The sequence below is a fragment of the Sceloporus occidentalis genome, unplaced genomic scaffold (assembly GCF_023333645.1).
Source record: "Sceloporus occidentalis isolate IW3139 unplaced genomic scaffold, rSceOcc1.0.p SCAF_7, whole genome shotgun sequence".
Taxonomy (NCBI): domain Eukaryota; kingdom Metazoa; phylum Chordata; class Lepidosauria; order Squamata; family Phrynosomatidae; genus Sceloporus; species Sceloporus occidentalis.
In genome coordinates, this window is record NW_028316987.1 from 86,422,608 (window position 1) to 86,448,372 (window position 25,765).

General features: G+C 41.8%; 1 protein-coding gene across 2 annotated transcripts in view; it reads left to right on the forward strand.

Annotated features, from left to right (window-relative positions):
• Nucleotides 1-3,649: 3,649 nt before the first annotated feature.
• The window catches only part of LMBR1 (limb development membrane protein 1), a 73,506-nt gene continuing 51,390 nt past the window's right edge, over nt 3,650-25,765 (forward strand). The window contains exons 1-2 of one of the 2 annotated variants that reach the window (XM_089533565.1): nt 3,650-4,037; nt 21,745-21,817. In XM_089533565.1, the coding sequence (XP_089389691.1) occupies nt 3,975-4,037; nt 21,745-21,817 (136 nt within the window). In that variant the 5' untranslated portion in view covers nt 3,650-3,974. Of the gene's footprint in view, nt 4,038-21,744; nt 21,818-22,728; nt 22,842-25,765 lie in introns of those variants that run through there. The other variant, XM_089533566.1, reaches the window with a different exon arrangement.

A 25,765-nucleotide genomic window follows, 5' to 3' on the forward strand; every position in this document is an offset into this window, starting at 1 on the left:
TAGTACAGTTGGCCCTCTATATCCACTGATTCTTTATCTACGGATCAAAACCATCCATGGCTTGACAATATATTTTTAAAAATATAAATTCTGAAAAACAACCCCTGTTTTTGCTATTTTATATAAGGGACACCATTTTACTACACCAAAGTATTTAATGAGACTTGAGCATCCATGCATGTTGGTATCCACAGGGGTTCTGGAACCAAACCCCAGCAGATACCAAGGGTCCACTGTATATATTGCAACATGAGTAATAACTATTCAGTGTTATGCACTCAGGAAGTGGATAGCAATAAGTTGGGCATTTTGCACTAATACTCTTCAAGTAAGGAGATTACCTCTAGTTGGTAACTGTGAATCTAGGAGGTGATAGCCATACTGAAACCGTGAATACCTCAGGTTGTTGACTATCGAGCCAAGCACTCCGTAGTGTCTCCTTCAAGTGAGGGCTAGTTTCAAACTTCGCTTCCTTTTGGGAGTTTTATCACATAAAGCCAGTACTTATCACACATCATTGGAGTTTATCCCATGGGAGGAATTTCTCTTAATTTCGAATGAAAAGAAAGTGGGGCCAGAACGCATTCACCTAAAGTTGCTAGTTCAGTGAATTTATGTGAACTTGAATTGTGTTCGAACTGACTTCCCATTGCCCGAAAATAGCTTGCCGTTGCCCGAAATTGCGTGTGGCAGTCTATCACGCAATAACGTTAAACCCCATGATTGCGTTTGGATTGCCATTGGATTATACTTCCAGTTTCCCTTGTCTGATAAACTCCATTGTGTCCATCCTGCTGCTGCTGCCTTGCATTCCATTCATTACTGTAGCGCATCTTTTGATTGATGGATAAAACCTGTCAAATAGGCTCTCATAAGACCTACCAGGAAAGTCAAATACTTAACAGTACTATAAAACATAGTCATCGGGACTGTGTTTGAGCAAAAGAAAAAGAAAGAAAGTATAAATCAAAAATTTAAATTTGGGGTTTGGTTCAGGGTTTGGGGGTCTGCAGTGGGGCGGCATGTGGATTATGGGCCATATTGTTCCCACCCCATACTACTGTAATGTGTGCTTTATGGGGCTCCCTTTGGGAAGCATTTGGAAACTTCAGCTGGTGTAGAATTCAGACTGTTGGCCAGAACTCACACCATCCATCAGCTCCACTTTAGTAGGGACAGTCCTATTGAATCTTCTGCTGTTCCACTTCTCTAGTGCTTTTAAAGGGTCTGCCCACACTGCAGAAATAAAGCAGTTTGACACCACTTTAACTGCCATTACTCTGTTCGACAGAATCCGTCGATTTGTCGACTGGTGAGCCACCATCACTCTTTGACAAACCAGACCGAATACCTTGCTGAACTACAAATCCCAGGATTCCACAGGATGGAGCCATGACAAACTGGCGTCAAACTGCCTTGTTTTTGCCGTGTGGAATTGCTGCTGGTTTCTGAGTATCAACTCTGGAGAATGTTACTGCGAAGTTTCATTAGCACATTAATTAATTGCAAAGGTATTGTGTTTTAATTACTGGGTAAATGAAGTGTTTCACAGAATATGTTAAAGGACCCTGAACAATGACTGTGAAATCTATCAAAATCATGGTGACGGCGAATGGAAAAGATGCCAGTACTTAGTAGTCTTATGGAGTAAATAAGGATACTACAAATGTACAGCGAGATAGGAACCAGTGTCCTCTATCTACTCAATGTAAAAATGATCACAGACCAATTCTGGGCTCAATAATTAGTAATCCTTGCTGGATGGTCCTGCGGCCCTTGAAAGAAAACCAGAACCAAAGGAATAAAGGGACATCTCAGGCAATCCGAGTTTGTCTGCCTGGAAAACCTCACTTTTACGTAGTAATCCAAACCCGTCCTTCGTAAATGTGTGAATGTGCTAAATTGTGACTGATAGGAATGTGACACAAACAGAAGCGCTTGATCCCAAGTGTCCCAGGGAGGAACAACGGGGAAACACTTAATGGAATGGGTTTTGTGGGGCTTGAGGGCTTTGGAAGAGCTTGTTCCTGACGGTTCCTCAGCCTCTGTCTCAGAGAGTTTCATTTAATGTTGTGTTAAACACACAGATTGTCATAGAGAGCAATGCGGAGCCTTGTTCCTTCAGGACAAGACAAATCAGCCAAACAGCAGGATCTGATGGTTTGTACTATTGAGACTCACAGAGACCTGAAGGGCCCAGGTCCAGCCCAGCCCCCTTCCGCCATGCAGCAGCTCTCAACCAAGGAAGGCACTTCCTGAGTCCCTCCTCCTCCTCCTCCTCCAGGGCTTCCTCTGGGCGCTGGGCTCCAGCTCCTCAGCCTCCTTTTTGAACTGCTTTAATTTGTGGGAAGCCGCTTTGAGTCCCGAACTGGAGGAAGCCCAAGGGCCCACCGCAGCCCCAAAGGCACCGCAGACGCCTCTTAGCCTTGGAGGCTAAGCAGGGCCAGCCCTGGTTGGCGCTGGGATGGGAGACCGCCAGGGAAGGACCAGGAGCCGTCATTGGACCCTTGCGGAAATAAAATGCGTGTATCTATCTGATATTTATGACGCCTTTCTCCCGAAAAGGGGCCCAGGCGGCTCACAGAATAAAAGCGTCTTCTAAAAACTTCACATTTAAAAATTAAAAAATAGTTAAAATTATCCAATTAAAACAATATCAAATTAGCATTAAAAATTAAAGTGTAATTAACCCCCCCGATATAGACCTTAACTGCGCACCTTTTGAACCCAGCTCCCTCCTGCTCTGTCAACCTTTCCCTTGAACCCCGCCCCTTGCCTACTTTACATCGCTAGCCCCGCCCATTTCCCCAAGCGCCACGCCCACTTCTTAAACCGAGTAGCTACGCCCCCAGGCTCGCGTGGCCCCGCCCCCAGTGTTTATTTACCGCCCACTTTCCCCTCATTTCAGGCAGGCGAAAGGGAGATATTTGCATAAGCTGCGCCCCCTCACTCTTATTGGTCAAAAGAGGCCCTCCTGTGAGTAGGCCCCGCCCCCTCTCAGGCGCAAAAGCACTTCGCTCAGAGACGCTGTTTCTCTTACGTCACGCAGAAAGGGGGGAGATGAGAGTTAGTAAATTGAGCCTCCTCACTCTCATTGGCCAAAGGCGGAGTGGGCCCCGCCTCCTTTCAGGTGGTGACGCAGGCGCAAAAAGTGTCTCACTTCCTCTCATATCATGCAAAGGGAAGGGAGAGGGGTGTGATTAAGCCACGCCTCCTCACGCTCATTGGTCACAAGCCGGGTGGGCCCAACCTCCTCAGGCAAAAAGACCTCTCTCTCTCTCTCTCTCTCTCAGACGCTAAGTGATTAAGGGAGATGTGGGAGTGATTAAGCCACACCCCGTCACGCTCATTCGTCAAAAAAGGAGTACGCCCCGCCTTCTTTCGACGAGTGGCGCAGGCGCACAAGGGACTCGCTGCCTCAGGAAGTCTGTTTCATGACAGGAAGAAGGGAGGGAGATGGGAGATATTAAGACACCGGCCCCTCACGCTCATTGGTCAAAATGAGTGGGCCCCGCCTTGTTTTGGTTGGTGGAGAGAAAGGAGGTAGACGGGAGAAAGGCGTGAGACGGGAGTGATTAAGACACGCCCCCTCACTCTCATTGGTCAAAACCGGAGTGGGCCACGCCTTGTTTCGGTTGGCGGCGCAGGCGCAGAAGGGCCTCAGGGTTTACCTCAGAGAGGCTGGGCCTTGTTTGGTTCCAGAGACGCGCTGACAGAACTAGAGCGAAGCGGAGGGAGGCGGAGTCGCTTTCGTCAGCGCCTGGAAGCGGTGGTTGTTGTTGTTGTTGTTGTTCTTCGCTGCTTTCGGTCTGCAGCGGCGGAAGGGTCAGGAGTGTCGGGCGCGCCCCCGGCCATGGTCCCCCCGGGCCCCTCGTGGCCTCGGAAGCAGGAGCGGCGAGGAGGGGAAACGGAGGAGGGGGCCGCGTTGCGTCGGCCGCCATTGCCTGCGGGGGCTGCGAGGCGGTTATGAGAGGATGGAGGCGGACGAGGTGACCATCCGCGAGCAGAACTTCCACAGCCAAGTGCGGGAATACACGGTGCGTAGCCGGCCTTCGGGAATGCCCCCCCGGCTCTCATGTAACATCACAGAATAATTACCCATGAAGTCAAAACATCGTTGATGACAATGGCCAGATAGCACCGAGGGCGATGCTAATAGTTGGGATGAGATAGTGATTCGTATCTCGTATTGCTTTATTATTGCGATTGTAAGCCGCCTCGACCCTTTGGGAAGAGGCGGGATATAAATAAAACAATAATAACAGTAATAATGATTATCATTGTATTCATCAATTTGATAATTATTATATTTATTCATTTAATCCATTTTATAATTATTATGTATATAAGTATTTATATTTATAAATTTAATAGTTATTATATCTGTTCATTTAATTCATATTATTATTTATATTTATCTATTATTAATTTATTGTTATTTTTACATTTATTAATTTAATTTTTATTATTATTGTTAATTTGTTATTATTTAATTATTTAATTGTTAATTTATTATTGTTGTTAATTTATTATTATTATTTATTAATTCATTATAAACAACTAGCAAAATTAAAATTAACATCATCAAATTAGAGTGTCGCTCACACAGCCTAAATGTGTTTATGTAAACGTAGTGAAGATTCGGTTATAACGTGATGATGTTATTTTTTTAAATTAAAATGTTTCAATTTTTAAAAATTTAAATTTAATTTTTAAAAAAGTTTCAAATTTTCAAATTTTAAATGTAAAGCTTTGAAAGAAATTCTGGGTCCTGTCCTTCCCCCCGACTGCCTCCGTGTGGTAAAGCATTTCAAAGGGAGGCAGGTGAGCCCTGGGCAGAAGGCTAAAGGCCTGCTCTGCAGCCACTCACTCAGAACCATCAGCTTCCAAGTTCAATACTGCTGTGTTTCCCTGAAAATAAGCCACTGCCTTCTATTTATCTTTCCTCAAGAAGACTCGCTATGGCCTATTTTCAGGGGATGCCTTATTTTTATTAAGTATGGCACAACAATCTACATTTATTCTAATATAGTTAAGTCGTCTTCTTCTGGAACATCGTCATAACTCTCCAAACCCGGAATTCCATCCTGACTTTCTTGCGACTCCATTCCCTTTAGAACCATTGGCTCCAATCTTTCTGCTCCCTTCACGCTGCCTTCCGTTCTGCGCTGGGTCTGTTGCTATGTCCTAACTTCGGGGTATGGCTTATATTGCGCAAATGCTTTGAAATCCTGCTACGGGTTATTTTATGTGTATGACTTATTTTCGGGGAAACAGGGTAGCCAGGGCTCAACCTTGACTCAGGCTTGCATCCTTCCAAGGAGGTCGCTAAAATGAGTACCCAGCTTGTTGGGGGCAGTTAGCTTACAGTTGTAAACCGCTCTGAGACTGCTTAGTTCAGTATGAAGCGGTATATAAATGAAGCTGTCTGTCTGTTTTTTTGAGTGCCACAGCCTGTTTCTGCTAAAAGGCAGGTGTTTGAGGAGCAGTGGTGTCACCCCCCTTAAGATGTCACCTGGTGTGGTCTGCACCCCCTGCACCCCCCAGAGATGCCTCTGCCCTTTGGCCCGTTGGGTATATCGCTCCCCCCTCAACAGTCCTGTTTTGGGGAGCAAGGTGGGATATAGATCAAATGAACAGTGGTGTGGTAACAGTGGCGTCCCTAGGGTTGGTGTCATCTCCTCTTCCCATTTCTCACCTTACAGAATCCTTAGCAGCACTTTTTTTGCACTAACATTACTCATAAATCTCAGTTCCCACATAATGCTGAATGTCACACTAATAATAGTTGTGACATAAACAAGTAGCAAAATTAAAATTATACCTTCAAATTGCATTATCATACGCACAGTCTAAATGTATTTACATATACGTAGTGAAGATAGACAGTCTTTGCCCCTCAGTGGTCAGAGCCACCTCTCCTCCTCCCCACTTCCACCTGCTCTTGGCCCGTTGGGTTTATCGCTTCCCCCCAACAGTCCCGTTTTGGAAGAAAGGTGGGATATAAGTAAACCAATAAACAGTGGCACTATAAGCTGTAGTAGCTCATGGTGTCACCTCTTATTATTATTATTAACCTTTATTTATATAGCGCTGTAAATTTACACCTCTTCCCCAACTGACCTCTTTCTGTACCACACCATACACAATCCTTGTGTGTGTTGTGTGCCTTCCAAGTAGATTCTCACTTACAGGTCCAAAACACACTGCAGAAATAATCCATCAAGAGACCACTTTAACTGCCCTGGCTTAGTGCTAGGGAATCCTGGGAATTGTAGTTCATTGTGGCACCAGAGTTCTCTGACAGAGAAGGCTCAATGGCTCACAAAACTACAGTTCCCAGAATTCTCTAGCACTGAGCCAGAACAGTTAAAGTGATCTCTAAATGGATTATTTCTGCAGTGTGTTTTGGACCCTGGTGAACCTAAGGCAACCCTATCATATAGTTTTCTTGGCAAGTTTCTTCAGAGCAGGTTTTGCCATTGCCATCCTCTGAGGCTGAGAGAGTGTGACTTGCCCAATGTCTCCCAGTGGGATTCCATGGCCGAGCTGGGAATCGAATCCTGCTCTCCAGAGTCATAATCCAACACTTAGAACACTGCACCAATAGGCAACAAGCAAAATTAAAATGGGAAGTGCAGCCATGAAAGAACTAGATAAAATCCTAAAGTGTAAAGATATACTGTACAACTGAACACTAAAGTTAGGGTCTTCCAAGCTATTGTATTGTCAATCACCATGTTAAAGGTGGACAGTGAAGAAAGCAGACAAAAAGAAAATCAGCTCATTTGAGATGTGTGTTAGAATACTGTGGACAGCAAAAAAACCCAAACAAACAAAATGGACCTTTGAGAAGATTAAACCTGAACTCTCCCTGGATGGCGAAACTGAAGCTGTTGTACTTTGGCCACATGATGAGAAGGCATGAATAATCGGAAAAGTCAATAATGATAGGGAAGGTGGAGGGAAGTAGGAAGAGAAGAAGACCCTGCACTAGATGGATAGACTCAAATAGGGAGGTCATGGCTATGAATTTACAAAAGAGGGCCATTTTAGTGGTTGCTCCCAGGCTCTGGAACTCTCTTTGTGGAGTTTATTTTACTCCTTGCTGTCTTTCTTCAAGCAGATGAAGGCTTTTTTGGTTTGGCACAGCTTTGAAGACTGACAGTGCAAGGTCCTTTCCCCTTGAGTCATGTTGTATTGTCTATTTGTTGCTTTTTTAAAAAAAGTGTATGTTTTTAATTGCTTTTAATTTTATTGATAGTTTAAATACAGTTTAGTTTTTGTATGAGGAATTGTTTTGGCTGTGTCTGTTTTAATTGTAAACTGCATTGAGTCCTGAAATGGGAAAAAGCCAGGAAATAAATATGTATTGACAATAATTCAGGCATGTTGGATCAATTGAATTCCATGAGATGCTTTGGCATTAGTCTTTAAACTGTCTAGTTCAGAGAATAAAATGTTTGAACGACTGTCATTTTATTCATTAAGTTTTTGTTTCATTTAGGAAAGCTTAGCATCTCTTCTTCATGTAATTGGTGGATAGATTAGGCGAAAAGACTTGCCGAGTAAGTTGTGGTTTCCAGGTACTAAGTTGGTACTAACTTATATTATCTCAGCTTCTTCCTCACATCTAGAATATAAGCTAGTAAATCATACTTGCCTTAAAACCTCTGGATAGGTATGCATTTATGTTTGATTTAAGATTATATACCTGGATTTACTTCATTCCCATATAATTACAACAATTGTACAATTTTAACTGGTAAGCCGCCCCGGTTGTCTCTGACAGAGAGGCAGGATGTAAATAAAATGTTTATTTATTAATCTTACATAGGTGGCATGCATCATAGGGTGTGTCTGTGGTACGTGTCAAACAGGAGAGTGTATACTGTACTTAAATGTCTTGTACTTCTCTCTCCCAAAACAGCAAGAACAAAGCGTGTCATGAAACTGTAGCCTCTCTAAATTCTACTCCTGAACATTTCCAATTAGAAGTAAATTTCATACATATTAGTTCTATTTATAATTTGTTTTATTTATATACCGCTATTCCAAAGATCATAGCGGTGAACAGCAAGTAAGCTAATTAGCAAGTAAGCTAATTTGCCCCCCCAACAGTCTGGGTACTCATTTTAGCGACCTCGGAAGGATGCAAGCCTGAGTCGAGCTTGGGCCCTTTTGCTGGTCCTGAACTCGCAACCTTGTGGTTTTGAGTGAATGGCTGCAGTACAAGCATTTAACCACTGCGCCACCAGGCATGTTGTTTTGTTGTTTTGTTGTGTGCTTCCCACATCATTTTTGACATATGGCTACCCTATCATAGGGTTTTCCCAGCAAGTTTCTTCAGAGGGTGTTTGCCATTTCCATTTTCTGAGGCTGAGAGGATGTGACTTGCCCAAGGTCACCCAGTGGGGTTTTATGCTTGAGAAAGGAATTGAACTCTGAGTCAAACCCTGAGGATGGCAATGTTGAACCTCCAATAAAACCATTAGAGATGCTGATTTATAAGTAAAATGGCAGCAATGTTTTGCCAAAACCACATGTTAAGTTTTATCGGCCCATATGTTTTTTCTGTAACTCTTGTCAAATTAACAGTATAGTGTGTTTGACTTAATCTTCATGACTCTTCTTGCATTTTAAATACACTGCTTGTGTATAGCCTGTGCCATCCAAAAAGTGTTTCCTAGCTCCTGACCACCATAGTGACTTTAACGCCAGTCCTTCTGTGTTGCTATGACTGTGTTATACCATATATACTCGACTGTAAGTCGACCTCATGTATAAGTCGAAGGCAGGTTTTGGGGTCAGAATTACAGATTTTGATATGATCCGTGGATAAATTGAGAGTAAAACCTAGGGATATGTAAGAAAAGATCTAAAGGATGAAGCAAAGGAAAACAATGTCAAATAACTGTAAAAATTCCAGCAAGCATAACGTTTGTGCTCACACTAAAGGCTGGATGGATGAAAGAACAGGGCGATGGGTCAGTGTTCCAAGACGGAGTGCACTCTTGCCTTTTCCAGGAGATGATTCCCTTTGCAATAAGAGTTCGACCCGTGGATAAGTCGACTCAGGCTTTTTTGGGTCAATTTTTTGACTAAAATTTCTAGGCTTCTGCATGAGTATATACAGTAATTGCTGCTTTTTGCTCACCCATCGTAAGACCAGCAACTACTGCACAGGCTGATTATTATTGTTGTTAACAGCCATTGGGTCAATCCTGACTCATGGCAACCCTGTGTATGAGGCATCTCTAAGGCCTCATACAGACAGGCCAAAATAAAGCTGCTTCAGGTCACTTTGGAGGTATGCTGTTTAAATGATGCATGCGTCCTAAGAGTCCAGAAACCTCGCCAAAGCCATGATCCTGTCCTAAATAAAGCAGCTTTATTTTGGCAGTCTGTATGGGGCCAAAGACTCCCTGTCCTCCACTGTTCTACTTGGTGATGTAAATGCATGCCCATAAACTCCTGAATAGAGTCTATCCATCTGACATGCAGTCTTCCCTCCAACTTTCCTAGTATTATTGTCTTTTCCAGTTAGTCATTACTTCTTATGATGCAACCAAAGAATGACAACCTCAACTTTATCATCTTGGCATCCAGGGAGATTTCAGGCTCGATCTGTTCTAGGACCTATTTATTTGACATTTTGGCTGTCCATGGTAGCCTCTGCATTCTTCTCCAGCATCAAATCTCAAATGATTTTTGTCCTATCTGCTTTCCTCACTGTACCATACATGGTAATAGGGAAAATAATGTCTTGTACAGTTTTAACTTTCATGCTTAGATGTATATCTTTACATTTTAGGATCTTCTCTAATTTTTTCTAAAGGAGGTTTTGGAGGAAAGTTGAGTAGTCCTGTTTTTGCCGTGTTAAATTTTAGGCAACATTGAAGCATCCATATTGAGATAGCTGAAAAACGTGTTGTACAATGTTCAATGTCAGAAGAGAATTCTGGAATGGAGAAATACAGCTGAGTATCTTTAACATGAAAATGATATTGAAAACTATACGAACTGATAAGATTAACCAAAGATAATGTTGTAAAGAGAAAATACTGTAACTAAGGGCCCAGAACAGGACTCTGTGGAATCCCATTCAAAAAGGGGAAAAAGAAGCGACATGAGCACCAGCTACCATATTGAATGACTTAGAGATAAGATGTGAACCATCTGAGGACCGGACTAGTAGATCATAAGTGAATCCAGCAAAAGATCATGATCATCTGCATCAAAGGCTGCAGAGGGGTCAAGAAGAATTAAGGACTGAATGTAGGCCTTTTGACTTGGCCTGAAAGAGATCATCAGGGATCTTTGTAAGAACGGTTTCAGTAGAGTGCAAGGGGCGAAATTTAGATTGGAAAGGATCCATTACAGAAATATGAGAAATAAAGTTGAGGCAAAGTACGGTATATAAATATCATGTTCCAAAACTTTCAAGAGGAAAGGCGACAGTGAGACAGGGCAATAATAAGAAAGAGAAGGTGGATCAAATGAAGGTTTCCTAAGAATTGGAGAAACAGTAGCATGTTTAAACTCAGAAGGAAACGAGCCAGTAGAAAAGGACAGATTAATAATATGGAGAAAAGAAGGGAGACTGGGTGGGGCAATAGTAATTAAGTGAGGAAAACAGGCTCAAGAGAGCAGGTAGAAGGATTTGAAAATATCAACATTGTGGATAGCTCATCTAACAAGATGGGGGGAAAGTAGAAAACATAAAAACAGGCATTTGATATGCTGGTAATGAAGATGGTTCAGAAGCAGCAAGATCAGAACGGATAGTTTCAATGTTAGTATTAAATAAAGTTGCAAATTCATCAGTGGAGAATGATGGAGAAACAAGTGAAGGACAGGGCTGTAAAAGAGAATTAAAGGTACAAATGAGATGCTGTGTGTTAGTAGGAATTGATGAAGTATAGTATTTTTATTTGACCAAAATGATAGTGTAGGAAGAAGAACTAAGAATTAATTTATAATGAGTGCAGTGTGCCCAATACCTGGTCTTCCTCCAAAAATGTTCAGCATACTTTCCCATATCAATTGGTAGGAGAATGCATAGTCGTGACATCTTTTATAATTACTGTATACAGTCATCCCTCCATATTTGCGGCTTTGATATTTGTGGATTTGATTATTCACGGATTTCATTAATATGTTCTCTCTAGGGATATCTAGGTCCTCCAGTGCAACTCTGTGGTCAACTTTAACTAAAAGTTGCACCGAAAGACCATTTGTAGCTACTCCAGTGCCATTTTATCTATGGTCAGTGTATGTTGGACATTGACCACAGAGTTACACTGGAGGACCTAGAGATTCCTAGAGAGGTGTCCACTCAGATAAAAACAGTGTTTTTGTTATTTGCGGTTTTTCCATATTCACGGGGGTCTTGTTCCCCTAACCCTAGTGAATATGGAGGGACAACTGTATACTCAACTATAAGTCAACCTCATATATAAGTTGAGGACAGGTTTTGGGGCCAAAATTATGAATTTTGATATGACACGTGGATAAACTGAGGGTAAAACTTAGAGGCATGCAACAAAGGATGCAAAGGATGAAGCAAAGGAAAACAAGGCAAAGAACATACAAATTTCCAGCAGGCATAACTATATGTGCTCATATTAAAGGCTGGATGGATGAGAAAGTAGAAGGGGTAAGTGCTTCCAGGGCACATTAAACTCTTGCCTTTCACCATGAATTAAAATACAGTCCTTACTTTGACCCATGGATAAGTCAACTCAGGCTTTTTGGGTCAATTTTTTAACCTAAATGTCTAGACTTATACATGAGTATATACAGTAACTTTGTTTTCTCTGAGCTCAAGGTAGTGTACATGACACCCCCCCCCCCCCCCTTATTACAGAAGTTTCATCAACTTTCTGAGGTAGTTTAAACCACTGCTCCTTAAAGTAGTGGTCTCCAGAATGGGGTTGGTGAATGAGCCATTGCCTACCAGTCTGCAGCAGTTTTCAAGAAACTGCAAATATGATAATATGGCACAAATATAGTACCAGTCCCTGGCTTGTAGGGAAGAAAATGCCTAGTCTTCTGCTTTAAATAACTTGAAACGCACGAAGAGAGGGACAGGTATGAAGTTACAGTGAACTTCTTCGTTCAGTGGGAATTTGAATGTGTGTCTTCCCAATTCTAGTCCGGTACACTCACTTCTAGAGCATACTAATGTTCTTAGGAAGATGTGAGTGCTCCTCCTCTTCTATAGTTGTATACATAGAAGAGAAGAAGAGGGTTTCTGTTATGGTAGAGTTTTTACCCTTTCATAAAAAAATACTTCCAAATTTTTCTGGACAAAGGATGCATTTATGCTTTGCTTCTTCCACTATGGAATTGCACACTTTGGCATGTTGTGTATGAGTCCATTTCCTTCCTCTGAATAAAATGGGAAGCAGAGATTTCCCTTTACCTCCAAAGGGACTGAAGCAGAGGAGAAATTGACGCTTAGTGGAAGAAGTGTTTGAGCTATCTCCCTTTCTCCCAACAAATGGTGCATTCTGGGGACAGAAAGGGGGTAGAGTGTTTCTAGCCCCCCATAACACCTTATAGTAGTGATGGCAAACCTTTTAGAGGCCAAGTGCCCAAACTGCAACCCAAAACCCACTCATTTATTGCAAAGTGCTGTATCCCTCTGGCTTTCTAGTAACAAACTCTTGGCAAACTCTGTGTTGGGGTGATGACACATGTGCCCACAGAGAGGGCTCTGCCACCTCTGGCACACGTACCATAGGCTCGCCACCACTGCCTTATAGCTTTTTAAAATTTATTAATTCATTTTATATTTATCTTTTCCAATACTGTGACCCAAAGTAGATCATAGCATGGTTAAGTAAAGGATACAATTAAAAATGCATTTAAGGAAGTAGATGAAGTCTACAAAAGCTTATGCTGCAACTTCTTTCACACAGTTAGTCCAAAAGGTGCTACAAGATCCTTTTCCATATTGATATTCCAGACTAACATGGCTATATCTCTGAATTAAATATGCAGTAATTTATAGTACTGTATTAAAATAGTGGTTTTCCACTTTTAATTTTTAGTCCTATATCTGGGGTAGGCTTCTGAACAGGGGTTTATTGCCATATGACAGTTTTTCTTTGGATTTAGTGTGAATTACCTTGCCTCATCTAATTGTTCGCTACAGCTGGGTTTTGTATAACAGATTAGTTGAAATCTTAAATTCCCAGCATGTGTAGGGAATAAAATTGCATATGAAATTGCAGTGAGGGAAGCTTCCCACATACCTTTTTAATTGTAGCATTCTTTTTGTAGCATTACTGTGAAATCAGCTCTTTAAGTGATTCCATGCTGAGGAAATTATTAAAAGGATGTTCTGAATCTGCCACTTTAGCATTTTTAAAGGATACATGATTATTAATTATGCATATTATGTTGTCAAGATGAAGCTTAGTTGCATTAGAACTGGAAGATGAAGATGAAATTGTTTCAGTAGATGAGTACAGTAAGATATTTTTCATTGTTGGTAAGGTTATTTTAAACAAATGTCTTGAGTTTGAGTATTGTCAAAATGTTGTTCTGTTGTTGTTGTGCACCTTCAAGTAGTTTCCAGTTTATAGTGACCCTAAGGCAAACCTATCATGGGGTTTTCTTGGCAAGATTTGTTCAGAGGAGAGCATGTAACTTTCCCAAGGGCACCAGTGGGATTTAAGGCCAAGTGGGAAATTGAACCCTGGTCTCCAGAGTTGTAACCCAACACTCAAACCATTACACTATGCTGACACTTATCTGTGTAAGTTAGTAACTCTGTGCCCTGAAAAGAGAATACAGTGGACCCTTGTTATATGCTGGGGTTTGGTTCCATGATCCCCCATGGATAACAAAATCCATGTATGCTCAAGTCCCATTAAATATAATGGCATAGGAAAATGGTGTCCCTTATAAAAAATGGAAAATCAAGGTTTGATATTTGAAATTTATACTTTTTTTTAACATTTTCAAACCATGTATGCTTGAATCCATGTACAGTGGTACCCCGGGATACGAATGCGCCGCCTTACGAAATTTCCGGGTTACGAAAAAAATCCATTCAATTAAATAGTTCCGGGTTACGAAGGTTATTCCGGGTTACGAAGAAAATTTTTGGTGCTTTTCGGCGCGATTTCGCACGAAATCGCGGCTTTCGCTATTAGCGCCTATGGGCTTTTCGGCTAGCGAAAGTTTCCGGGTTACAAAAGCGGCGGCGGAACGAATTAATTTCGTAACCCGGGGTACCACTGTACTGTATAAAAAATCAGTGTATAAGAAGGGCTGACTGTACAGTAGAATATATATACTGTATTTTTAGTGATTTCAATGCCTGCTGTGGGATAGATAACTGTCTGTAGATACTTGGTGCATAAAATCTAAAGTTTAGTTTCTTCTTTGTTCTAAGGCAGGGGTCGGCAACCCCCGGCCCGCGGGCCACATGCGGCCCGCCAAGGCCAGGGGACCGGCCCGCGGCCAGTGCTGCTGCCTTGGCGGCAGCACCAGGCCCTTGGGGGGGCGCCAGCCTCCTCCCTCTCAAGCAAGCCGCTGCTCGCGCGAGAAGCCAAAGGCGCCGCTCGCTCGCGTGAGCGGTTGGAGCCTTTGGGGGGGCCCGCTGGCCTCTTCCTTCTCGCGCGAGCCGCCGCTCTCTCGCGTGAGCGGGTGGAGCCTTTGGGGGGCGCTGGCCTCTTCCTTCTCGCGCGAGCCGCCAAAGGCGCCACTCTCTTTGGTCTCTCGCGCGAGCGGGTGGGGCCTTTGGGGGGGCGCTGGCCTCTTCCTTCTCGTGCGAGCCGCTGCTCGCGCAAGAGGCCAGGACTTTTGGAGGGGCCGCCGGCCTCTTCCCTCTTGCACGAGCCACTGCTCGCGCGAGAGGCCAAAGGCGCCGCTCGCTCGCGCGCGAGGCCAAAGATCTCGCGCGCGAGCGGGCAGGACCTTTGGGGGGGTGCTGGCCTCCTCCCTGTCGCGCAAGCGGCCGCTCGCGCGAGAGGCCAAAGGTCTCTCACACGAGCGGGCAGGGCCTTTGGGGAGCCGCTGGCCTCCTCCTTCCTGGACCTCTGCCTCCAGCAGGTGAGGGAAGTGAGGATAGGAAGGAAGGAAGGAGAGAGAGTGGAAGGGTGAGAAAGAAAGGGAGAAAGATAGGGAAAGAAGAAGAGATGGAAGGAAGGAGAGTGGAAAGGAGGGAAGGAAAGAAAGAGGTGTGGAGGGAGAGATGGGGAGAAGGGAGAATGAGAAAGGAAGGGTGGGAGGAAAAGGAAGAGAGAGACGGATGGAAGGAAAGAAAGGAAGGAAGAGAGGTGGAGGGAGGGAGAGAAAGGGAAAGGGGAGAATGAGAAAGGGAGGGGGAAGGAAAAGGAAGAGAGAGATGGGTGGAAAGAAGGAAAGAGATGAAAAGAAGGAGACAGAGTGGAAGGGAAAGAAAGAAAGAAAGAGCTGTGTGGAGGTAGAGATGAAGAGAAGAGAGCCAGGAAGAAAGAAGAAAGGAAGGGGGAAATGAAGGCGAGAAGGATTGAAAGATGTGTGGAGGGAGATATGGGGAAGGGAGGGAGGAAGACAGACATGAGGGAAAGGGGGATGTGAAGGGAGACATAGGGAAGGAAGGAAGGAGAAAGAGAAGGGGAGATGGGAAGGAAGAAGGGATGGACCTCTGCCTCCAGCAGGAAGGGAAAGAAGGAAGGAAGGAAAGAGGTGTGGAGAGAGAGATGGGGGAAAGGGAAGGGAGCTAGGAAGACAGGAGGGAAGGAAGAAGGAAAGAGGAAGAGAAAGGGAGAGGGAAATAAAGGAAGAGGTGGAATGGAGGGAAGGAAGAAAGGGGAAATAAAGGAAGAAAGATGAATGGAAGGAAAGAAAGAAAGAGTAAAAGGGAGAGTGAGAGAGGGGGAATAAAGGAAATGGAGGAAGAAAGGCATGGAAGGGTAGTAAGAAGGTGAAAGGGAAATAGAAAGGGAAGAATAAGGAAAAGGGAGGAAGAGAGAGACGGATGGAAGGAAAAAGAGTGGGAGTGAGGGAAGGAAGTGGGAGAATGAGAAAAGGAGATGGAAGAAGGAAAAGGGAGGAAGAAAAGAGAATGAATGTGAGATGGGGGGTGGCAGGTCTGGCAAAGAGGGCCAGGCCTCTAGTGCTGGTGCCCGCCGTTGGCTTTTTTGTGGGCCCCTGACAGGGCCTGGGGCCCGTCAGGGGCCCGGAAAGAGGGCGAGGCCTCCAGCACTGGCCCCGCCCCTGGAGGGTGGAAGCTCCACCCCCAGTGTGTGGCACCGCCCCTGGAGGGTGGAAGCTCCACCCCCCCCGGCTTCGGCCCCCCAGTTGTCTGAGGGACAGAAACCCGGCCCCCGGCTCAAAAAGGTTGCCTACCCCTGTTCTAAGGATCCCTCCCCACATAGTAGTAATTTAATGCGTTTAAAGATGTAATAAATCATATCAAAAATATAAAAAAAATCAGTACATAATTTTTTGATGATTTACAACTGTAAGCTTGCATGAAAATGAAAATATATGAAGGTGGTCTTGTACCTGAGAATAGTATGATGAAATATAGAAAATTAACATTTTTATATTAAAATGAGACCTTATGAAGCCTACATCTATACCGATCAGCAGTTGAAATGCCTATCTTCTCCCCTTTCTGTATCATAAAGTAGTTCTGTATCATAAATCAGTGCCTTAATAATTTTAATAATAAAGCTCTTAACATTAAAAAATGAATTATTGTTGCACCCTAGAGTTTGCATTTTTTATCAGTTAGCATATTCTTATTACAGTTTTATAAATTCTAACTGCTCGTATTATCAGTGATAAAGAGCAGGTAAAATTGACTAATCTTGTAAAGGCAGTATTCAGTTGCAGTAAGAAGAGACTAGAGATTCTTCCCAGTCATTTCTCAGGTTTTAGGCTTGGGACAGGTGATCCATTTACTCTTGTGGTATTGATTGCCCTCTTTCCTTTTGGGGGGATTTGCAGGAGGATCTTGTGAAGGGTAGAGTGCAGAAGGAATATATTTGGCATTTGTACCATGAGAAAATTCACTGTTCTGTGCTCTGGAGCAGAAAATATATTTAACTACCTGTATCTTACCTTTTATCCAACATCTCAAGAAGACTTCAGCCATCCTTTTATTGAATCCTAACATCAGTTCAGAAAATTGGAGCGACAGCATCCATGAGAAATCTTTCCTCTTCTACAAAATGTAACACAGTACTCAACTACACTTTTACTGCTATGGCTGCCTCCTATAAATTCTGGGGTTTGTAGTTTAGGGAGGCCTAAAAACACTCTGGCTGAGAATTTTAAATGCCCTTCCTTAAACAGCAAATCCCAGGATTCCACAGGAGGCAGCCATAGCAATAAAAGTGGAATAATAATACTCTAATAGTGTAGTACGGCACTGTCTGTAATGCAGCAGCATTGTGAGAACTCTACTCAGAGTAAAAAAAAAAAAGTCTTACAGCTCATGTATATCCAAATATGCCAAAATCCGAAAGAAAAAAAAGCACACTTCTGGTCCCATGAATTTCAGGTAAGGGATAGAATCATAGAGTTGGAAGAGACCACAAGGGCCATCCAGTCCAACCCCATTCTGCCATGCAGGAAATCCAGATCAAAGCATCCCCGACAGATGGCCATCCGGCCTCTCTTTAAAGACCTCCAAGGAAGGAGACTCCACTACACTCCGAGGAAGTGTGTTCCACTGTCGAACAGCCCTTACTGTCAGGAAGTTCCTCCTAATGTTGAGGTGGAATCTCTTTTCCTGTATCTTGCATCTATTGCTCCGGGTCCTAGTCTCTGGAACAGCAGAAAACAAGCTAGCTCCCTCCTCAATATGACATCCCTTCAAGTATTTAAACAGGGCTATCATATCACCCGTTAACCTTCTCTTCTCCAGGCTAAACATCCTCAGCTCCCTAAGTCGTTCCTCATAGGGCATGGTTTCCAGACCCTTCACCATTTTGGTCGCCCTCCTCTGGACATGCTCCAGTTTCTCAACATCCTTTTTAAATTGTGGTTCCCAGAACTGGACACAATATTCCAGGTGGGGCCTGACCAAAGAAGAATAGAGTGGCAGTATTACTTCCCTTGATCTAGATACTATACTTCTGTTGATGCAGCCTAAAATTGCATTGGCCTTGTTAGTTGCCGCATTGCACTGTTGACTCATGTTCAATTTATGGTCTACTTGGACTCCCAGATCCCTTTCACGTTTAGTCTTCTTCAGCCAGGTGTCACCCATCCTATATCTGTGCATTTCATTTTTCTGCCCTAAGTGCAGTACCTTACATTTCTCAGTGTTGAAATTAATTTTGTTAGCTTAGGCCCAGCTTTCTAATCTATTAAGGTCATTCTGAACATTGATCCTGTTCTCTGGAGTATTAGCTACTCCTCCTAATTTGGTGTCATCTGCAAATTTGATAAGTATGCCCCCAATTCTGTCCTCCAAGTCATTAATAAAGATGTTGAATAGCACTGGGCCCAAGACAGAAACCTGTGGGACCCCACTGGTCACTTCTCTCCAGGATGAAAAGGAGCCATTGTTGAGCACCCTTTGGGTTAGGTCTGTCAACCAATTACAAATCTATGTAACAGTTACGTTGTCTAGCCCACATTTCACTAGTTTGTTTGCAAGAATGTCATGGGGAACCCTGTCAAAAGCCTTACTGAAATCAAGGTATATTATATCCACAGCATTCCCTTCATCTACCAATCTGGTAATTTTATATAAAAAAAAGAAATTAGATTTGTCTGGCATGACTTCTTTCTCTGAAACCCGTGTTGACTTTTTGTGATTATGACAGTGCTTTCTAGATGTTCACAGAGTCTCTGTTTAATGATCTGCTCTAGAATCTTTCCTGGTATTGATGTCAGACTAACTGGACGACAATTGTTGGGATCCTCTTTTCCCCCCTATTTGAAGATGGGGACAACGTTTGCCCTCCTCCAGTCTGCTGGGACTTCTTCTGTTCTGCAGGAGTTTTCAAAGATTATTGCCAATGGCTCTGATATTACACTTACCAGTTCTTTTAATACCCTTGGATGTAGTTTGTCTGGTCCTGGAGATTTATATTCGTTTAGATTAACCAGATATTCCTGTACTAACTCTTTACTTATCCTGTATTGTATTCCCCTATTCTGTCCTCTGCTCCATTTTCCTCAGGTTGAACACCCTTTGCCTTCTCTGAAAACACTGAGGCAAAGGAGGTGTTGAGTAATTCTGCCTTTTCTCTGTCCTCTGTTAGCATTTTGCCATCTTCTCCACGCAGTGGCCCTACCATTTCCTCCTCCTTCCTTTTGCTGCAGACATATCCAGAAAAGCCCTTTTTATTGTTCTTACCTCTCTAGCAAGCCTGAGTTTATTCTGTGCTTTAGCTTTTCTGACTTTACCCCTATACATGCTAGCTATTTGTTTGAATTCGTCTTTGGTGATTTCCCCATTTTTCCATTTTTTATACATGTTCCATTTAAAACTTAGCTGAATTGAAAATTCCTTAGTCATCCATCCTGGTTTCTTGAGACAGCTCCCATTTTTCTTCCTCATTGGTACTGTTTGAAATTGTGCCTTCAGTATCTCCCTTTTTAGAAACTCCCATCCATCTTGAACTCCCTTCTCTTTTAGTATTCTTGACCGTGAGATCACCCCCAGTATTTCTCTTAGGTTTACTAAAATCAGCTTTTCTAAAGTCTAGAATGTGTGTCTGACTATGCCTGGCTTTTCCTTTCCACTGTGTAACAAACTCCAGGAGAACATGGTCACTTCCACCTAATGATCCCACCACTAGCACCCCATTAACCAAGTCATCCCTGTTGGTTAGGATCAAATCCAAAATAGCGGATCCCCTTGTTGCCTCTTCCACCTTTTGGACAATGAAATTGTCTCCAAGGCAAGTGAGGAATTTGCTAGACCTTGAGGATTTGGCTGAGTTTGACTTGCAGCAAATATCAGGATAGTTGAAATCACCCATCACTACTACAACTCTCCTTTCTGAGTGTGTGGTCATCTGTACTCAACCTGTACATGATTATTGAAATGATGGGGGAGTTACCTGAGGTCTATCCTGTTGTTTTGGTTCTTCCCCCATCTCTCAAAATTCAGTTTGCCATGTTAGCTTTTCCTCTGATCAATTGGTATTGTTTCTGAATACCTGGTCAGCCTGTAATAAACAACTACTGTTTGTGGATGAATGGGCCAATCTGGTGTGTATCTGGGTGGATGAGCTTGGAAGAATTGATCTCTCCCAGCGTTGTGCATCTGGATCCTTGATGCATTGCCCGCGGGGGGGGGGGGGGAGAGGAGTTGCTCTCATCCATAAGAATGCCATCCTTCTCTTGAGGAAACGTATTCATCAAGGCAACACTGTTGAGGGTTTGCATTTTGTGTTGGGCCAGACTAGTAGGTTTGTGGCTGAAATGAGATCTAAACAGAATGCCAGCGCACATGCACCAGCATATTTGGTGGCTAGCACTAAAGAAAAGTCCAAGTTCTTGTTTGTGGTCTCTGTGCCACGGACAAATGGATCTAGCACCTGCTATGGCAATGTTCTAGAGCTGAGTAGCCTTGGCAGATACCCTTCTCTGTCTTCTTGACCAGACATTCTTTAGTGCATCAAAGCTATTTTCTCCTCAGTTTTTCTCTTTGTCTACTGCAAGAGCAACAACGAATTGTTGTGTTCTTTTCACATTTTTTCTCAGTGCTTAAGCATCGTCCTCTCTCCATCTCGTTTCTATTTGTATTTTTCTCTCTTCTCTTTTCTTTCCATAGTCTAAAACACTCTGGTGAAATAATCTAGTATGAGACTGCTTTAACTGCCCTACCTCAGTGTTAGGAGATCCTGGAAATTATAGTTTATTGTGGCACCAGAGCTCTCTGACAGAGAAGGATAAAAGTCTTACAAAACTGTAGTTCCCAGAATTTCCTAGCACTGAGCCAGGGCAGTATGTTTTGGACTCTACCCCCCCCCCCCCCTCAATAAAATAAACGTAAAAACAATTTAAAAAATCCTTTCCAGTGTCCCATCTGGAGGGTGCTACAAGACAGGTGTAACAGTTCCTATCAAAGCTGGATTGAATATCATATTGTAGTAGAAGTAAAAGAAATGCAATGCTTTAAACATTTGAGTGATTTATCTTCATTTTTTTTAAAACTTCAAATATTTTGCTTCACTTTTTGTAGTACATTCTTGGTATTGTAGTTACATATTCATGTTTAATATGTATGTGTTTCTATAATTAATAACATGGTGTATGATTTAAAAAACAAGCCTCCTGCAAAAAATACATGTGCTTTTGTAATGAATTATGTGTCCATGTGTTGCATGATAGCTATGGTACCATCATTGCAATTGCCAGATTTGAATATCTGGAAATACGTTTTACAAACAAAATTAAAGTATTCTGGAAACCTTGGAAAGGGGAAGTTTTTTGTTTTGTATGTACATATACAATAGAGTTTATGAAAATTCTGATGCCTTTTCAGCTTGAGTCACTATATTAAATATATTTGTAGCTAATGAATTTTATTAAATATATTCACTGTAGTATCTCCTTGTCTGTGGTGTTTGAATTGATTGTCTTGTCACAGAAAAGCGGGATACAAATAACAGTTTTATTATTTATTATTTGAATGCAGTTAGTATTTTGGGAGAATCTCAGAAATAAAGTAAAATAGATTGTAACATGTCTCATTTTATATGTTTAAAATGTAATTGTTCCTTGTTATATGATGTAAATATTTTCAATTCTGAAACTTTTCTCTTTCAGATCTGTTTTCTTCTGTTTGCTATTCTGTATATTGTTTCCTACTTCATTATCAGAAGATACAAGAGGAAAGGAGGTATCTAATTTTTGTATTCATATCTTCATTGACATAAAAACGAGAGATAAGCAGTTGTGATGTGATGCAAAGTATGAAAATGGTGATTTGAGGTGGGAGGGTATGAGTTAGCTTGTGCAAAAACAGGTTACCCTAATGGAGATCTTGAGCAATTTGTAGCACTACTTCCTTACCTTTTTCACCATTTCTTGCTTGCATTATGAATATTTAATTGATTTGCCCACTGACCTTTCTATTTGTAATAGCTTGAATGCCAATAGCATAAGAGGGCTTGTACCTTTATGTTCTGCCTGTAGCTCTTCTTTTAGCATCTGGTTGTCTGGTTTGGGTAAGAATATGCACGACTACATTAGTTTGAATCAGCAAGTCTCTTCTTTTGAAACTAATCTGGTTTTCTTGGCTTGGTTCACAATTTCACAGAAATGCATTTGAATGTTTATTGATCTTAATTCTTTCTTATAGGCCATTAAACATATTTAGTTATAAAAGGCCTCACCTTCAAGCACTGGGAAGACTCTGTAACAGAAATAACCCCCTGACTTCCATTTGCTTTTATGTCTACAGCAGACAGACAGATTTCCTGTAGGGTGACTTGAAATTTGAAAAAGAAAGGAAACTTTGAAAAAGGAAAAAAAGGAGGGAGGGAAGAGATGAATGACACTCCTTATCTAGTCGACATTCAGCTGTTTTCAGCCCTCCTTGATCCCTCTTTTTTGGAAGGAGTAGACCAGGAAGCCCATGAATGAAGTGATTTCTTCAGTTGTTCTGTTAGGGTCATAATGGACTTTTCTATCCTACTTGTCAGTGCATAGCAGCAAAGGGATTCAGCATGTGACTAGGCAGATGTTATGGTGCAGAAGAATATTTTGCCATGAAATATATCTGGTCTCTTTGCTGTGCTTTCTTCCTAGGTATGTGAGCTGCTGTCATTTTCACTTTCTTTCTACACTGAAGCTCACTACAGCTTCTGGTGCCAAGAAGTCACTTCATCAGTGGAGCGCGAGGTCTTTCCTTCCCTTGGAAGGTGAAATAGCAACTCAGCTTTGTTGGATGGCTCAAAGCCATGCTTAATCATAGGTTTCATTTTAGGATAGAAGGAGAACCTACTCCCACTCATGAAACACTCATGTTTTATTGCATTGCTGCATTAGTGGGTGGCAACCCAATGCCTCCAACATTTCCCTTGAGCTGGAATGAGAATTGGTAGATTGATAAGGGATCCCACAGTAGTTTGGGAAACCATAGAGCTCCTGAGGTGTGTCATTCCATCACCATGAGATGAGGGCACTTCTCTGACCGTCTTTTCAATTTTAGTCATATTTAAAAGGCAGATGTCAACAACTGTCAGTCATGAGTTTCTTATTTCTTCCTTATTATTGTCAGACACAAGATAGGACACAGCAGTACTTCTGGCATTCAAAAGCAGTGGTACATGATAGTTCATGGTACATTATAAAACAACAAGAGTCCCAGTGATCATAGTCCTAGGTATTTAATATTGTGTGGCATCTTGCATTTGTGGCATAAATTTTATGTAGCAAAGATGTTCTTTTTCAGATGACTGTTCTTCAACTGGAGGGATATGTTTTCTCTTCTTTCTTCTGTAGCTGATAGAGATTAAAGTGTAGCTGGATGTTATTTCAGTATGGTGACCTTTTTGAACTTAAGATTCAATGCATGTTCCTGTCTCTCAGGAGTTATCTTTGAAATTATCTTCTTGATCCATGGGGAATGGAATTTGCCCAGTGCTAAATTACATATCCATGGAACAAATAGAAATTCACTATAGAAACATCATCATCAAGTCCTGCTTCTTGCTGTGAGACATGGCCTGTCAACTAAGTTTACTTCTGAAGGCTATCATGCAATTTTGTGACAGCATATAAAAATCTCATCCTGGAAGGCTCCTTACAGATATTAACATTTATTAGAGGATTTGGGGGCATGCCTGCCATTTATTATTAAATTGGAAGTAAATTCAACTGATTTTTTCCTTTATAATCTTCCTCTTATTGCCAAAAAATATAGCTGATAGTCTGTGTCATGCTGCCACCTAGCTGCCAGATTGCAACCATGTTGTCTGTGGATGTTTAATGACTGAGATTCTGCTGGTACTAATGGGTTACAGTCCAAATATGGCATGATTTAAGTTTATGGCTGTTGGATAGCTAATATACTTCTTACTTCTGTGACAATTACTGTGGGTGATATGTTACTGAAGATTTCAGTATTAATTATTATTTATTTGTTTACACTGGCCTGATAACTGCTTTGATGAAGGGCAGTTTTAAAAATCTGAGTAAATGTGCTAGTGAAGACTGCCCAGATGTAGATGTGGAGATCCATATGCAGATACAGGATTCCATGCATGTTTATTTGCTGGATTAGGAACTACAAGAATAAATTAGTTGTATATGTGAATGAGCATTTAAATCTAGATTTCTGACTGTATCCCATTACTTTCATTTGTATAAGAATTAAAATTTACATTCCTGTTTGCATTCTGATGCAATTAATGTGTAAATATGCATAATTATTTTATGCATAGTAGAGGGTGATGACTGTTGTAACCCTTAATTGATCCAGTGTTGAAAGGTTTTTTTCTCTCTGTTCATTATATTTCCACTTTTCCACTTTTTCTTAAATGGCTAAATTTAAGAGAAACCCTTTCTTTTACTTCCACATTTCCTAAGTAACTAAAAAATGGCATTTGTGCAAAGTGGCTGATAAACTTTCTTGGTCTGAAAGGAGAGTATCACATTTATATGAAGTGAAGCAATGCATTTTACGGAAAGTAATATTAGATTAGTGAAGTTTGATCAAAAATTATCTATTGCTCATATTCCCATCTTCCTCTGAATTTGTGCCTCTTTCCTCCAACCAATGGCTGAAAGGTTTCTGGAGATTTTTCTTTTTGGTGTAATCAAAATGTTAGGTTGTTATCATCATGTGTCTATAAAAGAATGTAGAAACTATAGAAGATTCTTTGGGGAGCTTTCTTCTATCATGTGGGAATACAAGGAGTGGCTATTTTGTTCTACAGTGGGCCCTCTACATATCGCTTGTGGTTAGGGGCACAGGACCTCATTAATGTGGAAAAAATAAAAACAAACAAACATTTTTTTAAACTTGAGAGAACACCTATGAACCTGTAAGTCCTTCAATGCAACTCAACATCATGCTGCGGGACCTACAAATGCCTGGAGACATGTTTTCTCTAGGAATCTCTGGGTCCTCCATCATGATGCTGGAGGACCTGGAGATTCCTAGAGAGAACATATCAATTAAATCTGCAAATAATAAAATCTGTAAAGGTCAAAGTCACAAATGTGAAGGACTGACTGTATGTTATAAATACAGGGACATCCAATATTTTAGCAAATTAGCAGGGAGGGAAGCATGAGTCAACTGTGCTTCCTCTGGTGTTTATGGATCTGAAGAGCAATTGAAAAGAGAGATGCCAATACTGTATGCTTAATGCTGAAATATATATTTGGTTCATGAACTAGAAATACATAGTATGCATCTTGGCATGAGAATATTTGTTTCCTTTTGTCCAAGTGTTAGAAAAAGCTGAATGGGAAGAGTGAGTGGCTCGCTGTCACTCGCTGCTTTGTAGATTAGTGTTCCCAATTTAGTGCTCCTTCAGCTTTTGTTCAGATTCCCGTTATTCCCAGCCAGCATGGTAATTGGGTGGGCAAAAGCTTGGGAAAGATTGTAATATGCTCTCTGAAGCATTGCTAGTTTATCAATAAGAAGAATACATACAAGCAAAGATTTGAGATTTGTAAAGGAAAGGATATGTAGTAGGCTTGAATTATAGCAGCACAAATACAGAGATCCCAGAGTAGAACAGTCATGTTCTGTATTGCCATATCTTTACAAAACTTCTATCTTGTCCTTTTACAAAACTTTATAAGATTGAAAGGTATCAAAGGTCTTGGTAGA